The following is a 23,042-nucleotide window of genomic DNA, read 5'->3' as shown; positions in this document are numbered from 1 at the left end:
TGATAAAGAACTCGAAGATGAATTTAATGGTTGTCTTACATATTATATAATTAATGTTAATTTACTATTTCATCAAAGAAAGTTATAGAAGTCAAGGAGAAAACGGACCTCTTGGGGATGTAAGATATTTTTGTTGATTTTTAAGAGTATAGTTTTACTAGTTAATAAGTACATTAAAGGCACTGAGTCTTACGAATCGACTAGACAGAGCATCTCCACACACGTAAAAGAGAGAATTGCAGAAATAAAGGAATCTGATCTTTTTCAGATGCTCTCCGAATTTAAAGTTTTTTTTCTGTCAAGTTACTTTATATAAAGTTATTAAAAATTTTTCAAGTTTTTCGCTTCAGCATATCCCGAAAAGGCCAGATACCTTCTCCTTAGGTATCCTCATCTCGCTTATGCCGTTGAACAAGGACTGCTGCGCGTGGATGCTATCGACACCAAGATCGCCGATGTAAAATTGAATCGTTTAATATAAAGATTAATCTCACGATCTTTTTTTAACTCATATTCTAATTGATTAGTCATTAGAGCTTACCGATCCACCTTCGCCTCCTCCCTTGTACTCTCCTATACTAGAAGAGGTGCCTCACACTATACATTAAGCTATTTTTTCAGCATATTTTTGACTTATATATATACTTTATAGCAATTTTTGGAATCTGCTCAACCCGGACAAGTAACTATACTATGGCTTTAATATTACCTTTTCTCACTTTTTTTTGTTAGCACCAACCTGTATATGGGAATCTTCCTTACGCCCATCCGGCCGCGCAGAATCCACAGGTAAAGGTTCGACCAGCGCACTTCCTCTCTAGCATGGCATTGTTTTTTGCTCGTAGTTTGGTTTGCAGCCCGCAGTCAACGTATTTTCTGGCCGAACACCCAACGAGGCATTACCATTGAAGTTACCACCCGGCCAATCCCAGTCCGGCCCAGCCCCATCTTACGTTACTGGTGCAATACTTGCTGCGTGTTTCTTGTGTTCTTATAAAATTATGGGCTTATTTGGTCGGTAGGCAGCTACGGCGGGCAGACATTGCCGCCATCTGTCCATCACCCCTTGCATCCGTCTTACGCGATGTCTCAGCAGCAAACACTGCCTGATAATAGCTCTGATGTTCTTTTTTTTTTTTTACGTGTTGAGTTGACTGCGTCTTACTGTACTTGTAGAGCAGTTTCCTTTAATTCACTTGAACTTTTCTTTCAAGGAGAGACTTTAAAGTGCACTTGATGCTCAATAACATAAAATTATTTTATTAGGAGCTTCTTCAGTTGGTCATGTCGCTCAGCTGGAGTGAGTTGGAGGCGCTTCCCGCCGAAGAAAGGAGAGCTTGTTGATTCTGGTGCGTCCGGAAATGCTCAGTTGTGTGTATTTTAATTACTAATAGTTATTATATTAGAAACAACAGTTAAAGAGTGGAAGACTTCCTTAATATAAACACGAATGCCCTTAACTTCCCCTTAAAAAAGTACTTGTATGCCAGAAGTCACGTGACGAAATTACAATTGCAAGGCCCTGACCACGCGGTTTATATAAAAAAATAAACTTTATTGTCGATGCCTATTGGCTTTTGCTATCGTTCAGGGAGCGTCTTTTTTATATATAAGTTTATTTGCTGAAGGGGTTTTGCAGTTTGCCCGTTTCGACGTAGACGGCTTTAACCTTGCAATCATCGTAACGAGGTTGGAATAGAAAAGCAGAAGGAAAAAAAACGACTTGCGTATAACTTTCTAGAGCTTCAAGTCCGTTTTCTTTTCCTAATCCCGACTGCTTATAGCCTGCATAGCTTGTGTATTACTTATCGTAAAATGTATTTTTTCACTGCTAAACAATAACTCCCAAGGCAACTCAGTCGGCGTAAGATTGTAATTGTTAATCCACACTGTTCCTGTGGAATTTACGCGCTCTGGTCAGTAAAAGCAGCCGAGCGGAAATGCACAAGTGAAATGCGTTAGCATTTCCGGCTTTTAACCGTTTTGCAACTTGGTGGGCTCTCGATAGGTCTCGAGTAAACACTCCTGATGAAGGCACGCGATAATCTTATGGTACTGTATAAATGGGGCAGCGCTGTACCCGCGGAAAGTCCGTAGGGCGTGTGGTTAGCTCTTTGAATCACCTCGTCTTCTGTCTCAAACGGCAAAATGCAGGCCTAACATTAGTTTTTGTTTCAAAGCTCTTTTTCCACTTTCTAAACTAAGGGCTCTGTATCGCTCACATACTACGGGCCCAAAGATTTCTTCTCGCACAATCTTCATCGCATCAGTACAGTGGTCGAAGATGGCGGGGGCCATGAAACATCCTGAAGCCGTAAACGCTGCTTTTATACTTGTTTTGTTACCGGCAGAACAACCTTTAGAGGCTACCCGCACTCCACCGTAGATTAGAGTCGCTCCTGTGTAAATTAGAGACGCCTAATACGACTACTACTAAGCCTATCTAAAGTGTTTCCCTGCTCGTTTTCCTTCTTCTATGTAGTTTAAAACTTTTCCATGTGCTTTCTGTTGATCAAGGCCCCGACTTCCGTCTCGAGATCCTCGGGCTCTCCTATTTTTAATGTAGCTGTCCTCTGCTTAAAGCTTTCGTAATATAGTAATTTAGAAAAAAGGATTAATTATAAAAATGGTAGAAGTAGAACCTCTCGGAAAACGCTGAGTGAAGTTTTCGAGTGACAAAAACGCGCGTGCCATTCGAACACACTTCTCCCACCGAAAACCTGTATTTAAAAAAAAAAGGCGCAAAAGCAAGTGTGAAGGGCGAAGTTAACCAACCAGTTAGCTAGCATTGCTGCAGAGACCGTCACTTCCAGGTCTACGAAATAAATATGAGTGTGCGATACCCCAAAGTAGGGTTTTTCTATGAAAACCAGTGTCTTCAAAGATTATTAAAGGAGACTTTCCCCCGAGCTCCACCGTGACCCTCTTCAAGGTATCTGCACTGTTTTTTATGATTTGCTTTCCTGTATTTATATGACCGGTAAAGGAGATCTCAGTTTAAAAACTAAAATTGTGCGTAATAATCAAATGTAAAAATATTTTTTTTACAAAATTTATTGTACGTAAAATAAAAATAGTTATAAGCAAGCTAATTCAAACGTTATACATTTTATACATTTTTCGAAAAGATATTTATCATAATTCTCTAAAACATTACATGTTTAAAAAATGAGTACGGAATCCCCTAAAGTAAACCTAAAGGAAGCTAATAAATAAGTTTTGTTAATAAACATTTTTTTCTTTGGATGTAATTAGATTTTAAAAATAATTAGCCACTAAACCTAGAGTTTTTGACTTGTAACTTTATTAAAAACCAATTAAGTGGCTTCTGCAATATCCTTGTGTTGGCAATGTAGTTGTCCCGTTTGTGCTGCGCCCAAGACAACGTTAAAGCAGCCAGGAGGTAAGCCAGCTTCCAGGTAGCTTTCATAAATAAATTGTTTTTGTGGAATAGCTGGCTAATGAAAATTCCTTGCATTTCTGCGAGTTTCAGGGCTGTCGAAGGAGTATCTTCTGCCGGTTTGAAAATAATGGAATTACCACAGGCCAGTGCCGGTGTAGACTTCCAGACGGAACCTTGGATAGGATAAATCCAGGCTCCGATAGCACCAATAACGCCTATTTTTATAAAATCAAAAACCCAATTATTTATGTTTATGCTAACTAAGAAAGTTCAACCTAGAGGCTCACGTCGAGTATAACCAAAATTTCCTTTAAGCAAATCGACCAGCCTCCCATTAAGAGCTATCGTATTTGATAATCCAGAAAAATATTCAAGACATCTTCGAGCAGTAACAATATCAACTCTCTAAATTTTATAGTTTATTTTGAGGGTCGAGCAAAGTTAGTTAAGTTAATAAGAAAGCAAAAGCAACCAAAGTTTCTGAATTGGTCTTCCTGTATTTATGCACTCCATTAAAGCGAGCTGATCTTAATAATATAAATTACGAGTATTTTATGGTAATGTCTTTAAAGAAAAGTTAAGCAAATTTAGTATAGCGCACCGTCTCTCTCACCAAGGAAGTCTGCAGCTTTTTTTTAAAATCGGCATTCTTTCTAGGTCGCTTTTTACCATCCACAACTATTTTAAAAAGAAATCTAGTAAGTAAAAAAAGATAAACGCTATTTCACAGCTAACTTTTTGGGCTTCCAAAGCGGCAGATACAGCTATGTTCACTTCCTTCTCTCCAGCGAATTCACAGGTAAATAAATTTTCTTCAGTTGCTGGATTAGTAATATGATGCACATTGTGTTTTGAGCTATCAACGAAGAAGGTAAAAGTAAGTTAGAAATAAGAGTTATTGAAAAAAATAAAAAAATATACTAATACAAAAGGGAGTACTTTTACTTATTCTTTCAGATATTTGATCAACATACACCTTTCAAGATACTTTCCAGCTACAAATGATTGTAATTTTTTAGGCAATACAATTTTTGTATTAAAAAAACGTCCGCTTAAACTTTTTCTGATAAAAAAGCACCAGGGCTACCCTGCCAGCCGAAATCATTGTTGTACAGTTTCTCAAGTGCATATTTTTAAATTAAGGTAATTTCTTATCATGCTATAGTAAAGCTTTCTTATTAGTGGTTAAAGAACGCAATTCTGTTCATAAGATAATCACAACCGCTTTTGGAAAACTGACTAAGATACTAATGTGTATAGAAAATATAACTTCTTATATACTTTTGACTTTTATAGGCACTACGTTTAAGGTGCCCAATTAAATAAAATTAAATTAATAAGCTTTTTTTAATTTTAATTTTATTAAAAACAAAAAGTTGGTATTGTGAAATTTAATTGAAAATTGGGAATCCAAAGTCCGAGCTTATTTGTAAAAAAACTAAAAATTAGAAAGAAATTTTTTTTTTTAATGTTAAACTTACAGTAGAAAATTATAACAAAGCTTTTAATGATAAATTGCTGTAGAATCTCATGAATTATAAGTTAATTTAATATCTTTTTAGAAAACACCCAGCACTAACAAGTGACCGAAAGAAAAACAAAATTATGGAATAAAGGAAATAAGGGTTGTTATATGTTTTGGTACCCTCTCTCAGAGATTTTAAAGAAAACCATAAATGTCGGCACTAAACCAAGTAACGCAGCCAGACTTTAAACGGGGTGACGATGATCGCATGTTTATTAATAATTTTATAAAATTTATTATAAACTACCTTTTACAGTATTTGTTTGAAAACTCAAATCAAGCATTTAAAATTATATAAAAGTCTGCAAACAAGCTTAATAGTTTTTCCTACGCATTGTAATTTGAATAGTAGCAAGCCATAACCTAAGTGAATACATTATGATTCAACTAGCTTTTCTTTTAAAGAAATTCTATAATAATTATTGTTACTATGTTTTGTTGATACTAATATATCATATTACTAATACAACGTTTTACTACGTTTTAGTATCGTTTGAGGAAGGTTTAGGAACCGTTTCATCTCCAAAGGGGCTTGCAGATCGCTTGTAGAATTTAAACTTTGTACATTATGTAATATGAGCTTCAGTTTTACTGCATGGTTTGGTCCTCTTTTTTTTTTAACAATAAGTTTAAAGTTTATAAGATATTAATTATTTAATATGAAGAGCTAGATAAGTTAATTTTGTTAGACATGATTATATATTAAATAATAAAAATCTTTCAGGTCTGATAAGAAGCGATTGGCAACCAGTTTTTTAAGGTTAAAGGGATTTGCCTGCCTTTGTTTAGTCTATACTAGTATAGGTTACTTAGATGTTTTATTTTTATTTTATAAAAAGAAAGTGGGAGTAACAATTTAAATTTTTTTATATTATACACATTATTTAGCTTAAAAATGCTTCTACTATCTATAAAAATTTAATTAGGGAATTTTTAAAGTTAATTATAAAAGTTAGCGTATTTAATGAATGTTATGCAAAACTTGTTATCAGCTTAAAAACTTTGTTTGACTAAAAAAAAAGGTGGGATTTTTAATCTTTAAATCATTTATAAGAAGATTTTTATATTTTTAATCCTTTCTTTAGAAATCAAAAAAAAAATACTCCCTGTGTTGAGTAATATGTAATCTGCGACGGCATTCAAGGCTTTTACATTATTATAATTAAATTCAGACAGCCCTTAGATTAAGTTGCCTCCTTAAAAAAACATAGTAATTGGTCAGAGAGTCCATATTGGTATATTTTAAGACTTTTCCATTTTCAAAGCTTGAAAAAAGTTAATAGAATTTTAAACTTCACAAAGGACAATTTATAAATAGCATAGAGGGATTCTTTTGTATCACTAAACTAGAGCAGTACAAAGAACCCAGTGTCTTTCTTTCCCTCTGAGACCCACTTAATCCTAGCGTCCCCTTAAACTTAGTTCCCAGGCTAGCTCAGAGGTTCTGGAGCGATTCCATTTTTACTATTGGACAATTGGTTTAAACATTATTAAAATAGTATTAGCAAATGTGGTGTTGTCTAAACCCAGAAGAAAGGGGTCTAGCTCTGTTAGAGCAACTTAATGGAAAAGATTTTAAGACTGTTGTGCATATCGGATTATGACCCTGAAAACTCATAAGCTTGCTTGTGTAAATGAAACCCAGCTCCCATAAAGTTCGAACTTTTATTCTGTTAATAGTGGGCTTTTCTCTCCACTTTCCCTTTAAGATGTTAACTTCTGCGCAAATTTCAAGTCTTTATTTACGTCCGCGCTCTTCAAGTCCTTTCGACATCTTTGTTTATTTTGGTTTGTCCAATGTTTTCCTGTGCTTCGTGCCACCCGCGCTTAGTTCAGTAATTGCGATTTTCAGTTTATATATAAAGGTAAAGTGTTTTTCTTCCTTTTGGCACTTGTCCTAGATGGCATGTCAAAAAAAAAAGTTTTAGTTTTTTTACACTAACTCAGTGCTACTATAGAATTTTTTGTTCCCTCTTTTACAAATTTAAATTTTGAATTAGGAATAAGAGGCTCTCTACTTTCAGATAAGGGCCCAGAGAAAAGTAAAACTCTTTACTTTTTTCCTCTTTACTAATTTCGCAGGTTTAAAGTTTCAGGAAAGTATACATTATAGAACAATAAAGTGATATAACATGGGTTTCTTAAACATTAAAAAAGCTTTGCCAAATTTATTTGAAATTTAACGCCAATTGAGCAGCACCTTATAAAAACCATTGCACTTTATGCTCAATACGTTAATTTGGTTTTTAAGAAATAGCTGCAAATAAAAATATATGCGCGCCATAAACCACTTCATTTTACGAAGGAAATTTAGGTTAATTGATTAAAAATGTAATATAACTAAAGTTATTAGTAAAACTAGGAAGTACAATACTTAGTTTTGCTCGGGCTGGGAAAAGGCCTAAAAATTATTAAAACCCCAAACGCAGTTATACGCGGATTAAAATAATTTTTAGCAATTCTCTAAGTAAAGCTCTCTACTAAACTCTCTGCAATACCAACTCTTGCTTCTGTATTACTACTAAATGATGCAGTCAGAAAAATTGGAGGTGCGCTAAATGCTAGTTGTAAAGTAGTCAATATCCCGCCGCATGAAACGTTCTTGCCACTGCTTTCTAATGCACCTACTAACTATTGGAGCAGATGCAGCTTTACCGGAACATAAAATTGTTTCCAAAAAAATCTGCAAACATATCTAATGCAACGTATGAGGAAGTTCAGCTTATTGTCATGCGTCCTGGGTAATAGGAACCGTTGCCACATGTCACTACCGTCATTGGGTGAAGTAGAGTTATGGTTGGAAGTAATTGTGGAAGGCGACACTCTTTGCAAAATACGATAATAAACAGTCTTGGTTTTGCATAACATGAAGATTTCTTTTAAAGCCCAGCAATCCAGAACATGTGGTGATGCAACCAAATTCCTCTTGGCACGGGAACTTAAAATGGGTGCATTACTACTGCCCCTGCGATGAGCTGTGCGCGCTTTTGTGCATAATTGAAGACACATCGTATATGTGATATTTAAATATAAAACGTATTATTAAAGATAATCCATCCAGATTAAGCAGATAACGCTTGAGTAATTGTAAAAGTCACTAATAATAGGAGGAAGGTTGCCCTCTTGGCCTTAGCCTTTGGAATAAACGAGTGAACTGCTCTTATAAAAATAAATTTGTGGTCTCTGCTTTTAAGCTCTTAGAAACCACCTGAGGAAAGGCAAGAAAAAAGTAAGAACTCCTGAATATATTCGTTTTAATCGCCCGTGCGACTACACACCGTCGCTTTGAATTAGTTAGTGGCAAAAAAATTAATTAATAAAAAATGTCCTGTACCATTACTAAAAGTAGATAAACATATAATGTGATTCTAATTCTTAACATTTAATTGCAGTTGTAGTTTTTCTTTAGGTAATAGCCTACTACTGTCGGTCTTCGTAAGAGATGTTAAACCGCTAAATTTCAATTCTTCTCTTCTACAGGGGTTAGGAGTATGAGTGCCCACCAATGTACGCTCTTTATCGCGCTGTAATGACTGTACCCAAAGGATGCGGAACATAGTCAGCTGGACTTCGCCATTTAGCCTTGTGTGGTGGAAAACCGCTAGAAACCACCACCAGGGGTGTTAGGGCAATTAATTGCTGGTATTTAACTCTGCAAGACTTTGGAAGTTAACTATACACAGATATATATATAAAGTATAGGTGTACGAGCGTAACCAAAACGAAAGCGCAGGATTAAAATTAATGAGACAGTCTTTTTATTAAAGTGAACATTCTTTATATGCCAATAATAAAGGAATAAACAATCTTTAAAATTGGGCACAAGACCCGAGACCACCTGGAGATATAAAAAAAATATGATATAATGAACTAATAAGTCTAATAACAAAAAGTTTGGTAACATACTATAGGCTAAAAAGCGATTAAAATTATTCAAACGTATAATATTTATTGTTTAAAATAACCGATTGTCCAATTCAAACAATTTTTATTAAAAGGAGTCACTTGGGTTAAAGATAAAAAATTAATCTCTACAATAATGTAGAGGGGAGAAATTTTTTTAATGAGAGCGCCCAAAGTTTAAGCTTAGTTAGTATGAAGTACTTTGTCATCGTTACATACGTGGCCGTCCTTATCAAAAAGAGAATTTCATCTCAAAGTTTAGACAATATACTGTAAGATAACATTTTTTAATTAGTTGTAGTGTAAGAGAAATTGTTTACTTAATTATTTAGTTTTTTTTGCTAAGTATAATCTTGACAAAATTTATCTTGTTTATCTAAAAAACCATTATTGTACCTCTTTAGCGAATACTTTTTAAATAACATAAAAGTCCTTATGAATTACTATAAAATAAAAATACAACGTAAGTTTTGGGATACAATATTAAAAATAGATAAATCAACACTTTTAGTTAGCCGACGTCAATTTTTTTTCTTATTATCTCTGAACCCACAATATAATTTTATGACATTATTAGTCTCATTAATCCTTAATAAATTAAGCAGAGATCTCTCTAACTTTGCTTCAACTACTTTCCCTCCGAAAGAGTCGAATTTTTTTTCTGACGTAACAATATTGTAAGTACTATATGGGACATTTATCTATTATTAAAATTACAAGTTATTAAAATGGGGCTTCTGAGAAGGAAACTTAGTAAAAGCAACATTACACAACTAAATCAAAACACATTTGAGGTGTTTACCGCAATAACTGCTTTGTAAGTTCCATTTGCTGCACAAAAAGTGCTTATTACAGTTTAAATGCTACGAAAGGTTAAAAAATTTAAAAAGTAGTGACAAAGAGGGAAAGTGCGCAAGGGGAATGCCCTCATTAAATATTTAAATAGTCATAGTTTGTAAGAGTATAAAACCCCAAAAAATACGAGCATATTTTAGTGCACATCTATGCCTCTTCATGTTTATATAATTTTAAAAGTGAGTATAAATGCTATTCAAATATTTGTTGCAAACGCTCTCCTTAGTATGTAGTTTTTACAATTTATTTGTAGATACTTATATGATATTAAATAGTCTTTTGTTTGCTGTTAAACTCTAAGCTGTTTGTTTTTCAAATTCGTATAAAGTCAATGTATTAATGTTAAAAATGTAGAGTGCTTGAAGGCAATAGGCTTGACCCAAACGTTATTGAAGTGGCTCGTTGAGTGCGTTAAAGGAATTAAAATTTCTGTAAGTGTAGTTTGAAAAGAAAACTACTTAATTAATTTATCTATGTTAGTTTACCTTCACTTTAAACAGTAGAAAGTTTATCCTTCCGTACTTATTATTTTAATTTCAAAATTAACATTTTTGGCTACCATAATATTTCTTTATCAAATTTTTTATTTACATAAAGAGTTTATTTATCTTCTAACTTACGTGATACTTATGACGTAAAGGTGGTTGAACAACAATAACTTTACTTCAATTGGTAATCACTTGTCTCAATCTCTTAACAATTTAAAGCATTTGTAAGTATTTAAAGAGCTTTTATATTATATTTAATATTTACAATCGATCTAATTTTGAAAATGCGACGGGTGAACTTATAAGTTTTTAAGGATTATTCGGCTTAAATAATTAAAACATCCATAATTTTCGAGCACAGCCTAAATATTTTAAGCCCAGGTTGGCTAGCTACAGCCTTTATATAAACTATATATATAATTTTCAACAATTTGTTATAATAAAAATAAAAGCGTAAATAAAGTTTACATTCACGCCGGTACCATAAGTTGTGCTATGATGTTTGTTTAACAATATTAACTTAGCTTTTTGTTAAACTTTAATCTTAATCAAATTGAGAATGATACTAAGTTTACTCCTATTTTTTGGTAAGCAGTTTTAATTATATTTAAGCTGCCCTTTGTAAATGAAAAATCCTCCAAAGCCTTCTTGGGAAAATATAAATTTAGGAATTTAAGTTTTTTTACTCATTATGTTTGTAGCTTGCTAGTGCAAAGTAATTATTAAGTATATTAAACAAAAAAAATATCACCGGAGCTCCTACTGATCCCTTAACGATTTTAAAAAGTTTAAAATATTTAAAAATAATGATTATAAGAAAATAGATAATTAATAGACTTAAAAAATAAAAAAAAATAAATGCATAAAAAAGTATTAAAATTAGTTTTATAACAAAAATAATTTTTTTCAATAACACAAGCAAATATAGTATTTATTACTATTTAGATTTTACTGACCATGCTTTCATAAGGTTTCCAAGATTAGGCTAATAACAACAAATTAAAATTTATTATATGCCAATTATAAATTGTTTGAGAGTTTGTTATTAATAAAAGATTAATAATTATTTGATGGTGCGCCTTCGCTCTTACTGTTTTCCTTCTCGCCCACAGAGAAGATTGTGATTTTGTGCATTGCTTTACGGTAAAAAAAAGTTGAGTTAATACAATTAGATAAAAGTAATTTTTTTTTATTGTAATTATTATGAATAATAACGAGAAGAATAGTTATAAATATTAAATTATATTTTTTTTAAATTCCTTGGCTTAGACGTCTTGACAATAACCGAATTTCTACAATCGCTGTAGATTCTTTTCGATCTCTGACATCTTTGGAAACTTTGTAAGTAGTATTCCGCATAGCCATAAAAAAAAAGTAATATTTAGATAAAATATAACAAGTTAAGTTAAGAAGTAGTGTATATAGGAGTGCTTAATTTCTATCTTCACAGACGTTTAAGCAACAACTCTCTTAAATCCATCAAAAATTACTTTTTCACTGGTCTTAGAAATGTGAAGGGCTTGTAAGTTTTCCATAGTTTTCTATTAACTTACACGGTTTTCTATTTAGTCACAATAAAGTTTTGAATTTTATTTTATAAAAGTTGCTTGGCAATTTTTTATTATAAATTAGCTTGGAACTTAATGAAATTACTTTTATAAAGTTAATTCTTGTCTCTTAAGTCACACGCCCACTATAAATTTCTCCATTATATTTTATAAAATTTCGTGGCAAATTTATAATGTAGATATCTTGGATTTAATAAAATTTCTTCCAGTTCTATTAGGGCTTTTACTGACCTTATCAGTTTAACTAACTTGTAAGCTTACTTTGAGCAACAATTTTAAGAAAAGATTAGAGTTCACGACTTATCGGAATCACATTAGCTTAACATTCATCTTAAACTTTCAGGGAATTGCCTGGAAATCGGCCAACTGTTGTTTACCGCAATTCGTTCTCGAGTCTTGTTCAGCTGCGAAAATTGTTAGATTAATTGTGCCGCATGTAAAAAGAAAATAAACTTAAACGTAAAAAATTGTGGTTTGGTCGTACTGCCCATGAAAGTGCTATAGAGAGAGAGGTAGTAAATATTATCCTTTTTATCAGTCGGGAAAAGAATACTTTAATATTTAGTTACTTTTTCTTAATATTTTTGTTATAGTTACAATGAGCTGTTTTCCTATTTTGTAATAAAAACTTTTCTGTGAATAACTTTTACAAGGTGTTCAGAAATTTTAATTTTTAAAATAGGCGGCTTGACTATTATAGGATTGGATCGATAGCCGAATGCTCTTTTCAACAGCTATCAGCGTTAACTTTCTTGTAAAGAAATATTATATAATTGTAATAAAAAAAAGAACTTTGAGTGGGTTACTTATTGTAACCCTTGCTGAGCAAAAAAACAGATTAAATATACTAAATTTTATAAAGTTAATATTGGTACAAAATTATTTTTTAAGATAATAAAATAAAATGTGATATATATATATATATACTAATAGTTTGCTTTTTTTTTACTATTTTGAAACTGTTTAATTTATTTATAAGAAACTATAACGATAAGACATACCGCAAAATAACAACGATAGTAAGATTTTTTTAAAAAGGGGTAAGTAATTAAATATGATAACAGTTACAATATTAGTAGTAATAAGATCTAAAAAAAAACTTCATTTAAAGTTATTAATAGAATTTAGTAGTTTAAAACTTTACTCAAATCATTTTATTGATCTACATCCTTAAAATTGCCCAATTTCGCTCTAAAAAAACTCCGTTTTAAAAAATAATTTTTTGGAACCAAAAATATTTATATTCCTAATATATTAAATCAATCTAATTATTAATTTAAATTTACCATTATAACTTATTTACATTATTTTCATCTTTTACGAACTCTCTAGAGTCAGATTTTCTTAAAATTCGAACGATTTTAGTAAAAAAGCGTCTTCGTTTCTTTAATAATATTAGAGATTTAACTGGAAACGTAATTACCGAGATGGGGCCTGATGTTTTCAATCCTTCTCTTTTATACTTGTAATTGCTACACCTAAAATTTTTATTATAGTTATTCCTCTCACTTCATTTTTTTTAACTAGTGAGGCTATCTCTCGACCTGCATTTTTTTTGTTGCTCACGAATTCGTTATGACAAAGATCTCTTTCAGGATGAGATGTGCACCCATAATGGAAAAATCAGAGCCTTTGAAACATTTTTAAAGGTATTATGTGATCCTCCAAGCTTTGCATATTGGCGATTAAAAAAAAAAGTAATAAAGAAGCAATTATTTCGTATTACGTATGTAACAATAAATTTTCAAAATGCTTTTAGACAAAAATAAATTATTGAGAGAATAGTAAATTATTCTTAAATATTATATCTTTTCTTAAAACTTGCACACATTTTTCCATTAATCAAAGCCACACTAGAAAAGTGAAACTATAAACTTAAACTTTAGTAGCGCATATTTTCGTAGGCGTTAAGAAAAGCATTACCTTTCAAGCAAATTCTGCTCATCTGCAAAAATTTTAAGTTAACGCCAGTTGAAATTTTAATCGATTGCGTCACTGTTTTGAATAATTCTTTAAATAAAAAAAGTTTTGCGTCTTCAGTAAACTGTTAAAAAAAAATTTGTGCGAAGCAAAAAAAAGTTTCCTAAGTTCTTTCAGGTAAACTAATAAGCAATTATGTTCTTTTTTTAGACTGCCACATACTCAAATTCTAAAAACACTTTCTGGAGAGCTGTAAAACTACAAGTTCGTTAAACGAAAAAAATCTAAAATTATTTGGAGTGTGCTTTATTAAAAAATAAATAATTGTCAAGTTTACTTTCGTTAAAAAGAACATTACCACTAATTGCTGATATTTTATGTGATTTAAGTCGACATAACTTATTAACATTTAAAATAAGAAAACCTAAAAATATATTTACTTCTTTTAAACGTGTAATATGAGATTAACTTCATATATTCTCTTTATATAGGGGTTGCAAGTTGGCACGTAAGACTTTTAAACTTGAAGCTGAGTCAATTAAACATATGGTAGTTAAATAAAGCAAGGTGAGTTAACTAAAACAGAAAACCTAACTAATTTTTAGTTGCAGATACATATATTACGGTACTAATACCTAAAAATAAGCTTTAAATATAATTCTTAAAAGGAAAAACAGTAATCGAGTATAAAATTACGCTGGCTAATAGCCCGCTAATGACATTATAGTAAGAAAGTAGCTGCAAAGAAACTTTTATAACTTTATTCTCCAGTTTTTAATAAAGATAATCATTTATTAAGTTGCTTACGAATTCACTTGGAAGTAATAGTTCAAAACACCGTTTTAAATTCCTCGTACTCCCCAATTAAACAAACAATGAAACCTCACACGTATGCATTAATCTAAATTCACACACACCGGCAGAGCACACGTGAAAAGCATGCGCTTTCAGGTTTTCAATCGTTTAATATTTTTGACGCGCATGTGACAAAAAGGGGAAGTTACAAAAAATAATAGTTGTATATAGTAATAATTATTAAAAAAAATAATTTTGTAAACAAAAGTAAAATAATGTAAATAAAGGTAATAATATAAATATAGTAAAAGTGTAAGCAATTCAATGTTCCAACGCCTAAAAACCAAATAGTGCATTGAAAATGTTTAACTTTAAGAGAGGGCACGTTGGTTTATAATAAAACTACCGTTATGCAATTTTCTTCTATTATCTTACCTTCCCCTACACTTCTTTTCTTCCCCCTCGCCCCCTTTTTTTTTTACTAACTCAAGCTAAAAGTGTAATCTAAAATTAATAACCTTTAAGCCTCTTAATAAGTCTTTCTATAAGTTTGAAACCATTTAAAATTTTCTAAAAATTTTTAATTAGGTTTTTTGAAAAATAAGATAATTGGCATATATTAATAAAGTTGCTTTACTTGGCAGAACTAGTTTGTCTTCTTCACTTGCTTCATTTAAGTGATTCATTCAGCCTTTGTGGCAGTAACCTTTAGCGTATCAAATATTTTCGTTTTATATCTTTTTAGGAACAACTGGTATAACATTTCTATTAAGCAACTCGGACACTTTTATCTCATGCTTCACCGCTCTATACCTTTTTTGCCCCTCAACTGGTTTCAAAGCTGCACTAGCATCTCTTAATTTTTTTAGACACAAGGGGTTTTTAACTTTAGTTAAAAAATCTATTACAAACTCACCTTATTTCGACTCCTAATCAATAGTTTTTAACTGACACCTGGAGATATCGCCTGCTATGAAACAGCCCCCGACTTAGATAAAAGCAATTTTCAAGTCAACTGGCATCATTTACGCCTTGTTTAGAGTTACTACGAACCATTTATGTAATTTAATAGTACGGTACGCTGGACATTTTTGTTGTCAGGCTATTAAACGCAACTTATTTTTTAAGGCTAATTTTTTTTAACCTTTAAAAGATAAGAGATGCCCCTCTAGCAACAAGTGGAAGTCGAACCCACAACCTTGCATTTTACAACCCTACTGCGTTGAGCGTCTGAAGTACGTTATTTCTAACATGATCACAATTAAGACTTTTTAGAATTGAGTTGTACGTAAGAACTTGCAAACTATTAGAAGCTTCCTCCAGTAAATTCATTTAAGCAAATTTGATAGTATTATCGGTAATAAGCAATTTATTTTATCTTATATTTAATATAAAGCCCAAGCAAATTTGAAAGGTTTAACTTTCGTTAAGAATTCTTTCAGTTTAATAAATTTTAATCACTCTAACTCCTCTTTTCACAATGTAGCTCTTGCAGCCTCCTTTTAACGCCAGTTTCAGTGTCCGCGACCTTTTTATACCTTTATTATTAAACCCTAATGTAATAGATGCCCAAATGTCCTTAGAGTGTTTAGCTATTAAGCCGCTCTATTTGGCTTCTTAACTTGCACATTATTTAATAAGAAAAATAACTTGCGCACAAAAATATCCCTCCAGGAATATATACAAACAAGTAAACACACTATTATTTAAAGGTATACCGTTTTCATTAACCTACAACTTTTACTTTTAAGTCACCATTTCCACTACGTTGTCAGTATTAACAGCACCTATTGTTAAGTTAACGTTTATAAACTTGTTATTTCTATAAGTAGAAGCAGTATTATATCACATAATACCAGGTTAGCCTTTATAATTATAAAAACGTTTGTTGCTTGGATATATATTATTCTCTTTATTTTTCAGCTTGCAAAATAAGATATCCCGAAGGAGTTTTTTAAATTAGTTCTTCAGCTAAACTTCTCAGCTTAGCTTCAACTTGGCAACAATTAAGTTCTTTGTACTCTTGCTCTACCAGCACATATAAACTAAGCGCAAATAATTAATTATCGTTTGATGTCTCACTTCGCCGAACACTAGTCGCCCCACCTTAGAGGGAAGAAAATTATATATTATGGTACCAGATATAAAAAATAAATACTTTGTTAATTACGGTTTTTAACCTTAATCGGAAACAGATATATAACTAAAATCCTTCCCTCCAAAAGCTTAGTAATTCTACTGACTGCTTTAATACAGCGAGTCTAATTGCAGAAGGTTCATATGCTTTCCTCGCTTGTTGCGTACTAGTATGTGCCTTTAGTTGTTCAGGATAGTGCTGTGTTTTCCATTTTTTTTTAACCATGAGTGCTCCTAAAAGATGCAATCGGTTTATTTTATAAGTTTAAAAAAAACTTGTGTGTTTGGTTCAATTCATTACTTCGTTTTTAATAGAACTTCCTTTAAAACAATAATGTAACATATAATATGCCATTGATTCATATCTTGGAAAGTTACCATGCTCCTCTTGCGGTCATGAATCGCAACTTTTGCTCTAAGGTCTCTCATCATGTCGTGACCAGATTTTAAATAAAAATAGTTTTGTTAAGAATTAAGAATAAACCATTAGCATGTCATGGTAGATTATTCTTGTTTGAAAACAATTAAAAAAAGGATTAGACGAATAGATTATGCAGTTCAGCACGACTTTTTTTTTTATCTAAAGGGAGGGGACAAGCCATCCACATTTTGGCGTTAAAGATACCCCTCTCTCCCCTCTATGGCGTGAACCTAAAGTGCAATGTAAAAAAGTTTGGTTTTAATATATATGACTCTTTAGCATGAGGTTAAATCGAGTGACGACCTAATAACCAATGGTGAGAAAGTTAGAGTACAAATAGTGAAGGTCAAGAGGGCATGCTTTCCATTTAAAGTAAATATTTTAGTATTATGGTAAGCTTTTAACCCTACAGTATCGCAGTAGGTCTCTTAGACCCCATGAGATTTGAATTAATTTTATATTTATAAAAAATATCGTAAATTATACACTTGTTGTTTATTGAGATATTAGGATACAGGTCACACTAAACTTTATCTTTTTTTAGTAGAAATTTAGAAAACAAAATAATTTCCAGATCTGTGAGACCCCCTGTGACTACTGTAAGGTTAAAAAAGAAACACAAAAGGGTGTACTAAAAAATGTACAATGTAAGCCCTCGTATTAATTGCTGGGCGAATAACAGAGGATTTGTTGTAGGAAATGGGTTGGCGCTTTTAATTTTTCGTTCTCACTTGTATAAAAACGTTTTCCTTTTCTTATTTAGTTATTTGTTTAATATTTTCATAGTATTTTATAAAATGAACGTATATCAACTGAACTTTTATCATAATAAGGTCCAAAGAAAGAAGTTAGGAGCATACTGAAAACTTCAACGTCTTCGTTTTCATTATTAATTAATAGCGCTATGAGATATATATTCTAATATAGAGCATTGCTTTGTCTTTAAAAATATACAAGGGCCATTATTTTGCTAGTATAATAATTAGTAAGAATAGAATTTTAGATTAATTCTTTTTCCTACCTTCCTTACTTCTCATATATATCTGTAGATAGAATAAAAACCTTAACTACTTAAATTATAGAGAATTTTGTCCTAACGCTCAAAAAAATCAGTCCTTACAATGGGATGAGCAGAACCTTTCTGAATTAGAAGCAAATAAAGACTATGGCTCTATGAAAATTGTTGAACCAAAGACACCCTACCATAAGCCAAGCGATTACCAAGATATTGACACTATATCAAGTTTTAGCCTGGATCCCAGTTCAAAAGGTAACAAAATTGTCAAACATCTGACCCTTCAATCTACGTAGCGTCACTGTTTCGCTTTGTAGCGATCTTTTTTTAACCTTTAAAACGATATATATAGAAACTTCGGCTTGATAATTTTTTTAAGTTGTTAATAATTCAATAACGGAGTATAACGATGATTTTAAATTTTTCTCCATACAAAACATAAACAATTGACCATCTAACTTCTGATTTTGACAGAAAAAATTAAAATTAAATTTTTTTTTTCATATGTACGTTGGTGCTTTGAAATCTTCGTAACCATATGGTTACTTCCTTTGCTTTATAACCTACTTTATGGCCACTAACTTTTCATTTACTATAATAAATAAAAATTTTGTATGAAGAAGCCCCGAGGATTATAAAGCATAAGTCTACTGTTAAAATTTAAAAGTAGCGTCAAGCACAATTTTTATAAACTTAGAGAAATTTTGGGTTAAAGTTAAACCTTTTCATTATATTGAAAAGGATCAAGTTTCTAAAGTTTTGTATGCATAATCGCCTAAAATGGTTATGGGCCCGCTACCCTTTTAAAAACGAATTTGTTATAACGTTTGAATTACTTTTAAATATGTAGATTTATATGCTATTAAGAATCGCATTTAAAAGTTACTATATACGGTCTTGACTACTTTAAACCTTTTAAAAATGTTAAAAATTGATAAACAGACTAATAATATAAGTAAAAATGCTGTGTGACATTTCTTATAAAGTTAAAAAAATTGTGCAAATTATATATAAAAAGAGGTGAGCAGAAATCAATCAAGCGCGAAAGCCCAAGAAGTTATTAATTCAGGACCAGAAAAAGAAAAAGGTTAAAACATTTATAGCGGGCTTATCTGGAAAATACGTAGTTTTAATAGAACAAAATAACTCTTTTAAGAAGAAAAGAAGAGCGCACTACAACGAATTTTTAAAATCAAGACAGCTACAAGATAAGCTTTGAGATGTTGTGTTGATTACGTTAAAAGCGAGTATAATAAAAAAAATTTTATCTTATTTTATTAAGAATAAGAGTGAACATATTTTTTTACTAGCTACTGCAGCGTAAACAGGGAGAGTAACGAAAAAGAAGGTTTAGCGTTTCGATAGCCTGAGTAAAAAAAAAAACAAGTTGCAAAATATTTCCTAAGGCCTTAAAGCAAAAATTTCTCACCCAAATATATGACGAGAGGAACAAATCCATAAAACAAAGAGATCTTCCAATAATGAAAAAATGTTTGAAGAATAGCTTTAGTACGATCGTTTATGCGGGCCATATTTGAACGTTTAAATTTTCGCAACTGACAAGTTTTCTTGCTTTCAGCTAGAACGTTTTTTTTTTCAAAAAAAAAGCACGCTACTGTAAAAGATTTAGGCCGCTAGCCCTCTAGTATGCCTTCTAACTGCAACATTTGAGCAAAAGTGAATCGCGGAAGACTCACTACGCATTAAAAATGGCTTTTGCAAGCAAAATCATTTTTGCAACGTATAAAATGTACTGCACTTAAATTAAATTATTTATGCGATGAATTTTTTCTTAGTTTTTTGTTCAAAAATTAGAATTTGATACAAAGTAAAAGATGCCTTGATCTATCTTAATAAAGAATTTACGGTGTTCGGCGTAACATAATTTTCTGTGAATATTTGTAGCAATAATATAAAAAATATTTTGTTAGGTTAGCTATAATTTACTTATAGACTATTAAAGATGGTAATTTTTTAAATATTTTTCGTTTTAAGTAAAAACTATTCTGTAATTATAACCTTCTTTAATCTGTTATAATATTTTAACAACTTTTAAATGGATTTAGATTTTTTTCCCCATAAATGAATCCCTTAGTAGAAGGGAAGTAATGAAGATTTAAAATTCTTTTTCAGTTATACCCCCTTATATAATCCTTAGTCTTTATAAAGGGTTTTATTACCTGCAAGCTAAAGTGAAGCCTACATTATTTATTTGCTCTTTTTTTGTAAGCATACCTTCTCCATGATAGTTTAAGCCTGAGTCCTTTCTTTTTTTAAAGCTTAAAAAGTTTGTTTAGTTGGTAAAAAAATTATAACGAGATTATGTTTAATTCTAAGGTTTTCGCAAGTATATTAACTCTAAAAATTTAATTACTCTATCTTATTAATTTATTAAAAGAAAATATTTGTTAGAAAGATATCGCAGATAGGTACTTGCTCCCTAAGTATCTTCACATAATGTATAATGTAATACAATCTTCCGACCCGAACCGCCCCTTTATTAAAAAGGAATAACTGTCTTATTATGGATGAGAAAGGCATTTATAAAAAAAGTATTAAAAGTTCGGTTGTAAAAGGAATGGTAGTGCATGAATAACAAAAATTTGAAACAGTATCAAAAAGGCTAAAGATGAGAAATTCAAATACCCCCCCACCTCCCCAATAAAGTAATAGTTAAGTGTATATACATAGTTAATAGAAAAGTATATTTTGTATATTTGCTCTCCTATGGTATTATAGTATTATTTTACAGTTTATTATTACTATGTTACCCAAGAACTATATAATAAAGCTTAGTTATTTGGTCAACCATTAGAAGTGGACCCAATGCAGTGGGAGACATTTATACTACACTAGGGATAAAGCATAGTTAACTTTTGGTTGCAATCTTTGCTAAAACGAAATATGAGGAAACCAAAAGTGAAATAACGGCAGATAAGGGTAGATATATTTATTAGTGAATATAAAACGCCATCATATTAAAAGCCGAAACAGATATAGGTTCTGAGGTTTATGATGAAGAAATATTAATCAAAGGACTTGATAGTGTAAGTAAAAATTAACTTAATTTTTTTAAAAGGACTCATATCAAAAAAAGCGTTAAACTAACAATATAATATAATGGTACATTTAATGAACTTAAAAGTTTAAAGCAATAATAAATACATGAACAAGAAAGCTTTTAAATTTATTAGCCAGCCAAATTGAGAAACTAGCATGAACAAACTGGATTTGGACTAATAGAAACTACTCTTTTGCAACAGTTCTTCTTTATATCGTTCACGTTATAATTATGAAATTACAACCAACTAAGAAGCACGTTTTACATTGCAAGCATCTTTACTACACATAGAATTCTGTGTCATCGGCATAAGATGCGACATGCATTAGTGGGTTGGCAAATGCAGTCGTGGCGTTTATACAAAGCAAGCTATCGCAACAAACCAAGAAATTGCTACTTCTAAGAAGATGCTAAGGTTTTAAAAAACAAGAAGAAAATTTTTAATATGTATGTAAATATATTATATTGTTTAAAATAACAAAGAAAAAAAAGGATAACGAAACAGAATAGAGTTAAGACAGAGGACAGCATCAATTATAAAGAGGATAAACACAACTTACGTCGCGAAGAAAGATAATACAGAGTATCACATCAGTACTGGGCACAGCAGAGATCTTTGTCGAAATTATGCGTAATATATGAGTAACTGCCGCAGAGGCAGAAAACTTGCAAGTTTCCTGCACGCTCTAATGTGGTGTTCTTTAAGTTATAGTAACTATCGAGATGCGATAGCTGCGGTCTCACAGTGTAGCTATACCTAAATTTAAAAATAAGATTTCTTGACACAGCTCCACATAATCAATCAAAAAGTCTTTTTCTTATTTTTTTTTTAATAAATGAAATGAAGCGCTGTGCTACACCGCCTTTGCCAATATAAAACGACCTAATTAGTGGCTCGGTGCGTCCAGGGGAGAAAGGTAATACGCAGCTTGGCTTGCTGGTGTATGCCGACGAATTTTTTAATGAAAAATAAATAAAAAATTTATCTCGTAGAGCTTCATTTGTTATTTTATAAATAAATAAATTTAAATTAATTAAAGTAGTATTACCAATCTGTATAAAACTACATTACTTTTTAAAACACTAAACAGGTTTGCTAATATTCTTTTAAGCAAATAAACTATTCCCTTAATAATTTTAAATTGTTTTAACTTCAACTGGTATAAAAGGCATAATAAAATTGACTAATTCAGCTAAAAAATCAACAGAAATAACTTAAGTTGCTTTGAAATATTAGATACATATGAGATCATGCATAAGAATACAATGTATACTAGTTTCTTGCATTATAACTTATTCCATGAAAACACAATTGCGGAGTTCTCTGATTACTTATGTTAACTGTTTAGCCTATTAAGGACACTAACCACTGACTTTAAAAGTCGATGGTAGTTATTATACTCGCAGAATTGTGTTTAATTGTATCAATGTTATTGACAGGTTTAATCTATAGCTTTCGATTACTTTTACTAAATAGCTGCCGCTCCTGAATTTTAGAGAGCGTATGAAATTTTAATCATATATATTTAATTTATAGATATACATATATATAAGCAGTTGGCGCGCTCCCTACATTAAACATAAAGCTCATTTGTAAATGGGCCTAATATAATTAATAATAAAAAACCAAGCCAGCTTTAAGAGATTCAGAAATTGTTAAGTTTAAAACTTTATTTTCTCCTAACTCTCCTCATTAATCATCTTACAAAGATTTTAAGAAAACTACGTTCTACAAAAAAAATGGTGTCCCTCTTATGTTCCTTTAAATAACTTAAAAAAGAGGCCATCAATTAATGCCCTATTTACTAAGTTATTATTGGTGTCCAGTCGAACCTTAAATACCCTAAAATGTTCTCTTAATTGATGGCCACTCCCTCTCCGATTTTTCCATTAATATCATAATGGCATAAGTATTATAATAAAACTTAAATTTTCTGCCGTCGCAACTTCCG

At 31.3% G+C, this 23,042-nt stretch overlaps 1 protein-coding gene and 4 long non-coding RNA genes across 6 annotated transcripts; 4 read left to right on the top strand and 1 right to left on the bottom strand.

Moving 5' to 3' along the window:
* The first annotated feature begins 12 nt into the window (after positions 1-12).
* Positions 13-1,490, top strand: LOC135120715 (uncharacterized). The gene is made up of 11 exons (XM_064045054.1): positions 13-29; positions 79-119; positions 170-286; positions 338-457; positions 528-587; positions 653-682; positions 733-789; positions 846-960; positions 1,023-1,123; positions 1,267-1,349; positions 1,407-1,490. Exons 3-10 carry the CDS (start codon positions 269-271, stop codon positions 1,342-1,344), a joined length of 579 nt encoding a protein of 192 aa, XP_063901124.1. The 5' UTR covers positions 13-29; positions 79-119; positions 170-268; the 3' UTR covers positions 1,345-1,349; positions 1,407-1,490.
* A 469-nt stretch (positions 1,491-1,959) lies between these two features.
* LOC135120713 (uncharacterized) lies at positions 1,960-4,396 on the bottom strand. Of its 2 annotated transcripts, none has more exons than XR_010278701.1 (10): positions 4,343-4,396; positions 4,139-4,259; positions 4,005-4,081; positions 3,876-3,930; positions 3,679-3,808; positions 3,282-3,618; positions 2,871-2,963; positions 2,643-2,815; positions 2,081-2,583; positions 1,960-2,025 (listed from the first exon to the last, which is right to left on the bottom strand). It is a non-coding gene; the product is annotated as an uncharacterized LOC135120713 (long non-coding RNA). The 2 variants fall into 2 exon arrangements; XR_010278702.1 differs by having other exon boundaries at positions 3,315-3,618.
* Positions 4,397-9,836: 5,440 nt separating this feature from the next.
* Positions 9,837-11,717, top strand: LOC135120711 (uncharacterized). Its single transcript, XR_010278700.1, has 5 exons — positions 9,837-9,911; positions 10,041-10,117; positions 10,327-10,398; positions 11,444-11,515; positions 11,625-11,717. It is a non-coding gene; the product is annotated as an uncharacterized LOC135120711 (long non-coding RNA).
* A 175-nt stretch (positions 11,718-11,892) lies between these two features.
* On the top strand, positions 11,893-13,420 carry LOC135120722 (uncharacterized). The gene is made up of 5 exons (XR_010278704.1): positions 11,893-11,993; positions 12,086-12,254; positions 12,425-12,496; positions 13,142-13,207; positions 13,270-13,420. It is a non-coding gene; the product is annotated as an uncharacterized LOC135120722 (long non-coding RNA).
* A 4,273-nt stretch (positions 13,421-17,693) lies between these two features.
* Positions 17,694-19,231, top strand: LOC135120721 (uncharacterized). Its single transcript, XR_010278703.1, has 5 exons — positions 17,694-17,717; positions 17,848-17,887; positions 18,097-18,284; positions 19,048-19,116; positions 19,166-19,231. It is a non-coding gene; the product is annotated as an uncharacterized LOC135120721 (long non-coding RNA).
* Positions 19,232-23,042: the final 3,811 nt, after the last annotated feature.

This window comes from Zophobas morio, unplaced genomic scaffold (genome assembly GCF_036711695.1).
Source record: "Zophobas morio isolate AGI-343-1 ecotype UQ-CSIRO unplaced genomic scaffold, CSIRO_AGI_Zmor_V1 ptg000413l, whole genome shotgun sequence".
Lineage (NCBI taxonomy): Eukaryota > Metazoa > Arthropoda > Insecta > Coleoptera > Tenebrionidae > Zophobas > Zophobas morio.
Note: the sequence above shows the minus strand (reverse complement) of the source record. Positions and strands in the feature narration are given on the sequence as shown.

Coding starts and splice junctions, on each gene's coding strand:
- LOC135120715 (XM_064045054.1), top strand. Junction 790..845: donor CGGCCGCGCAGAATCCACAG/GTAAAGGTTCGA, acceptor TTTTGCTCGTAG/TTTGGTTTGCAGCCCGCAGT. Junction 1,124..1,266: donor TGCCTGATAATAGCTCTGAT/GTTCTTTTTTTT, acceptor TTATTTTATTAG/GAGCTTCTTCAGTTGGTCAT.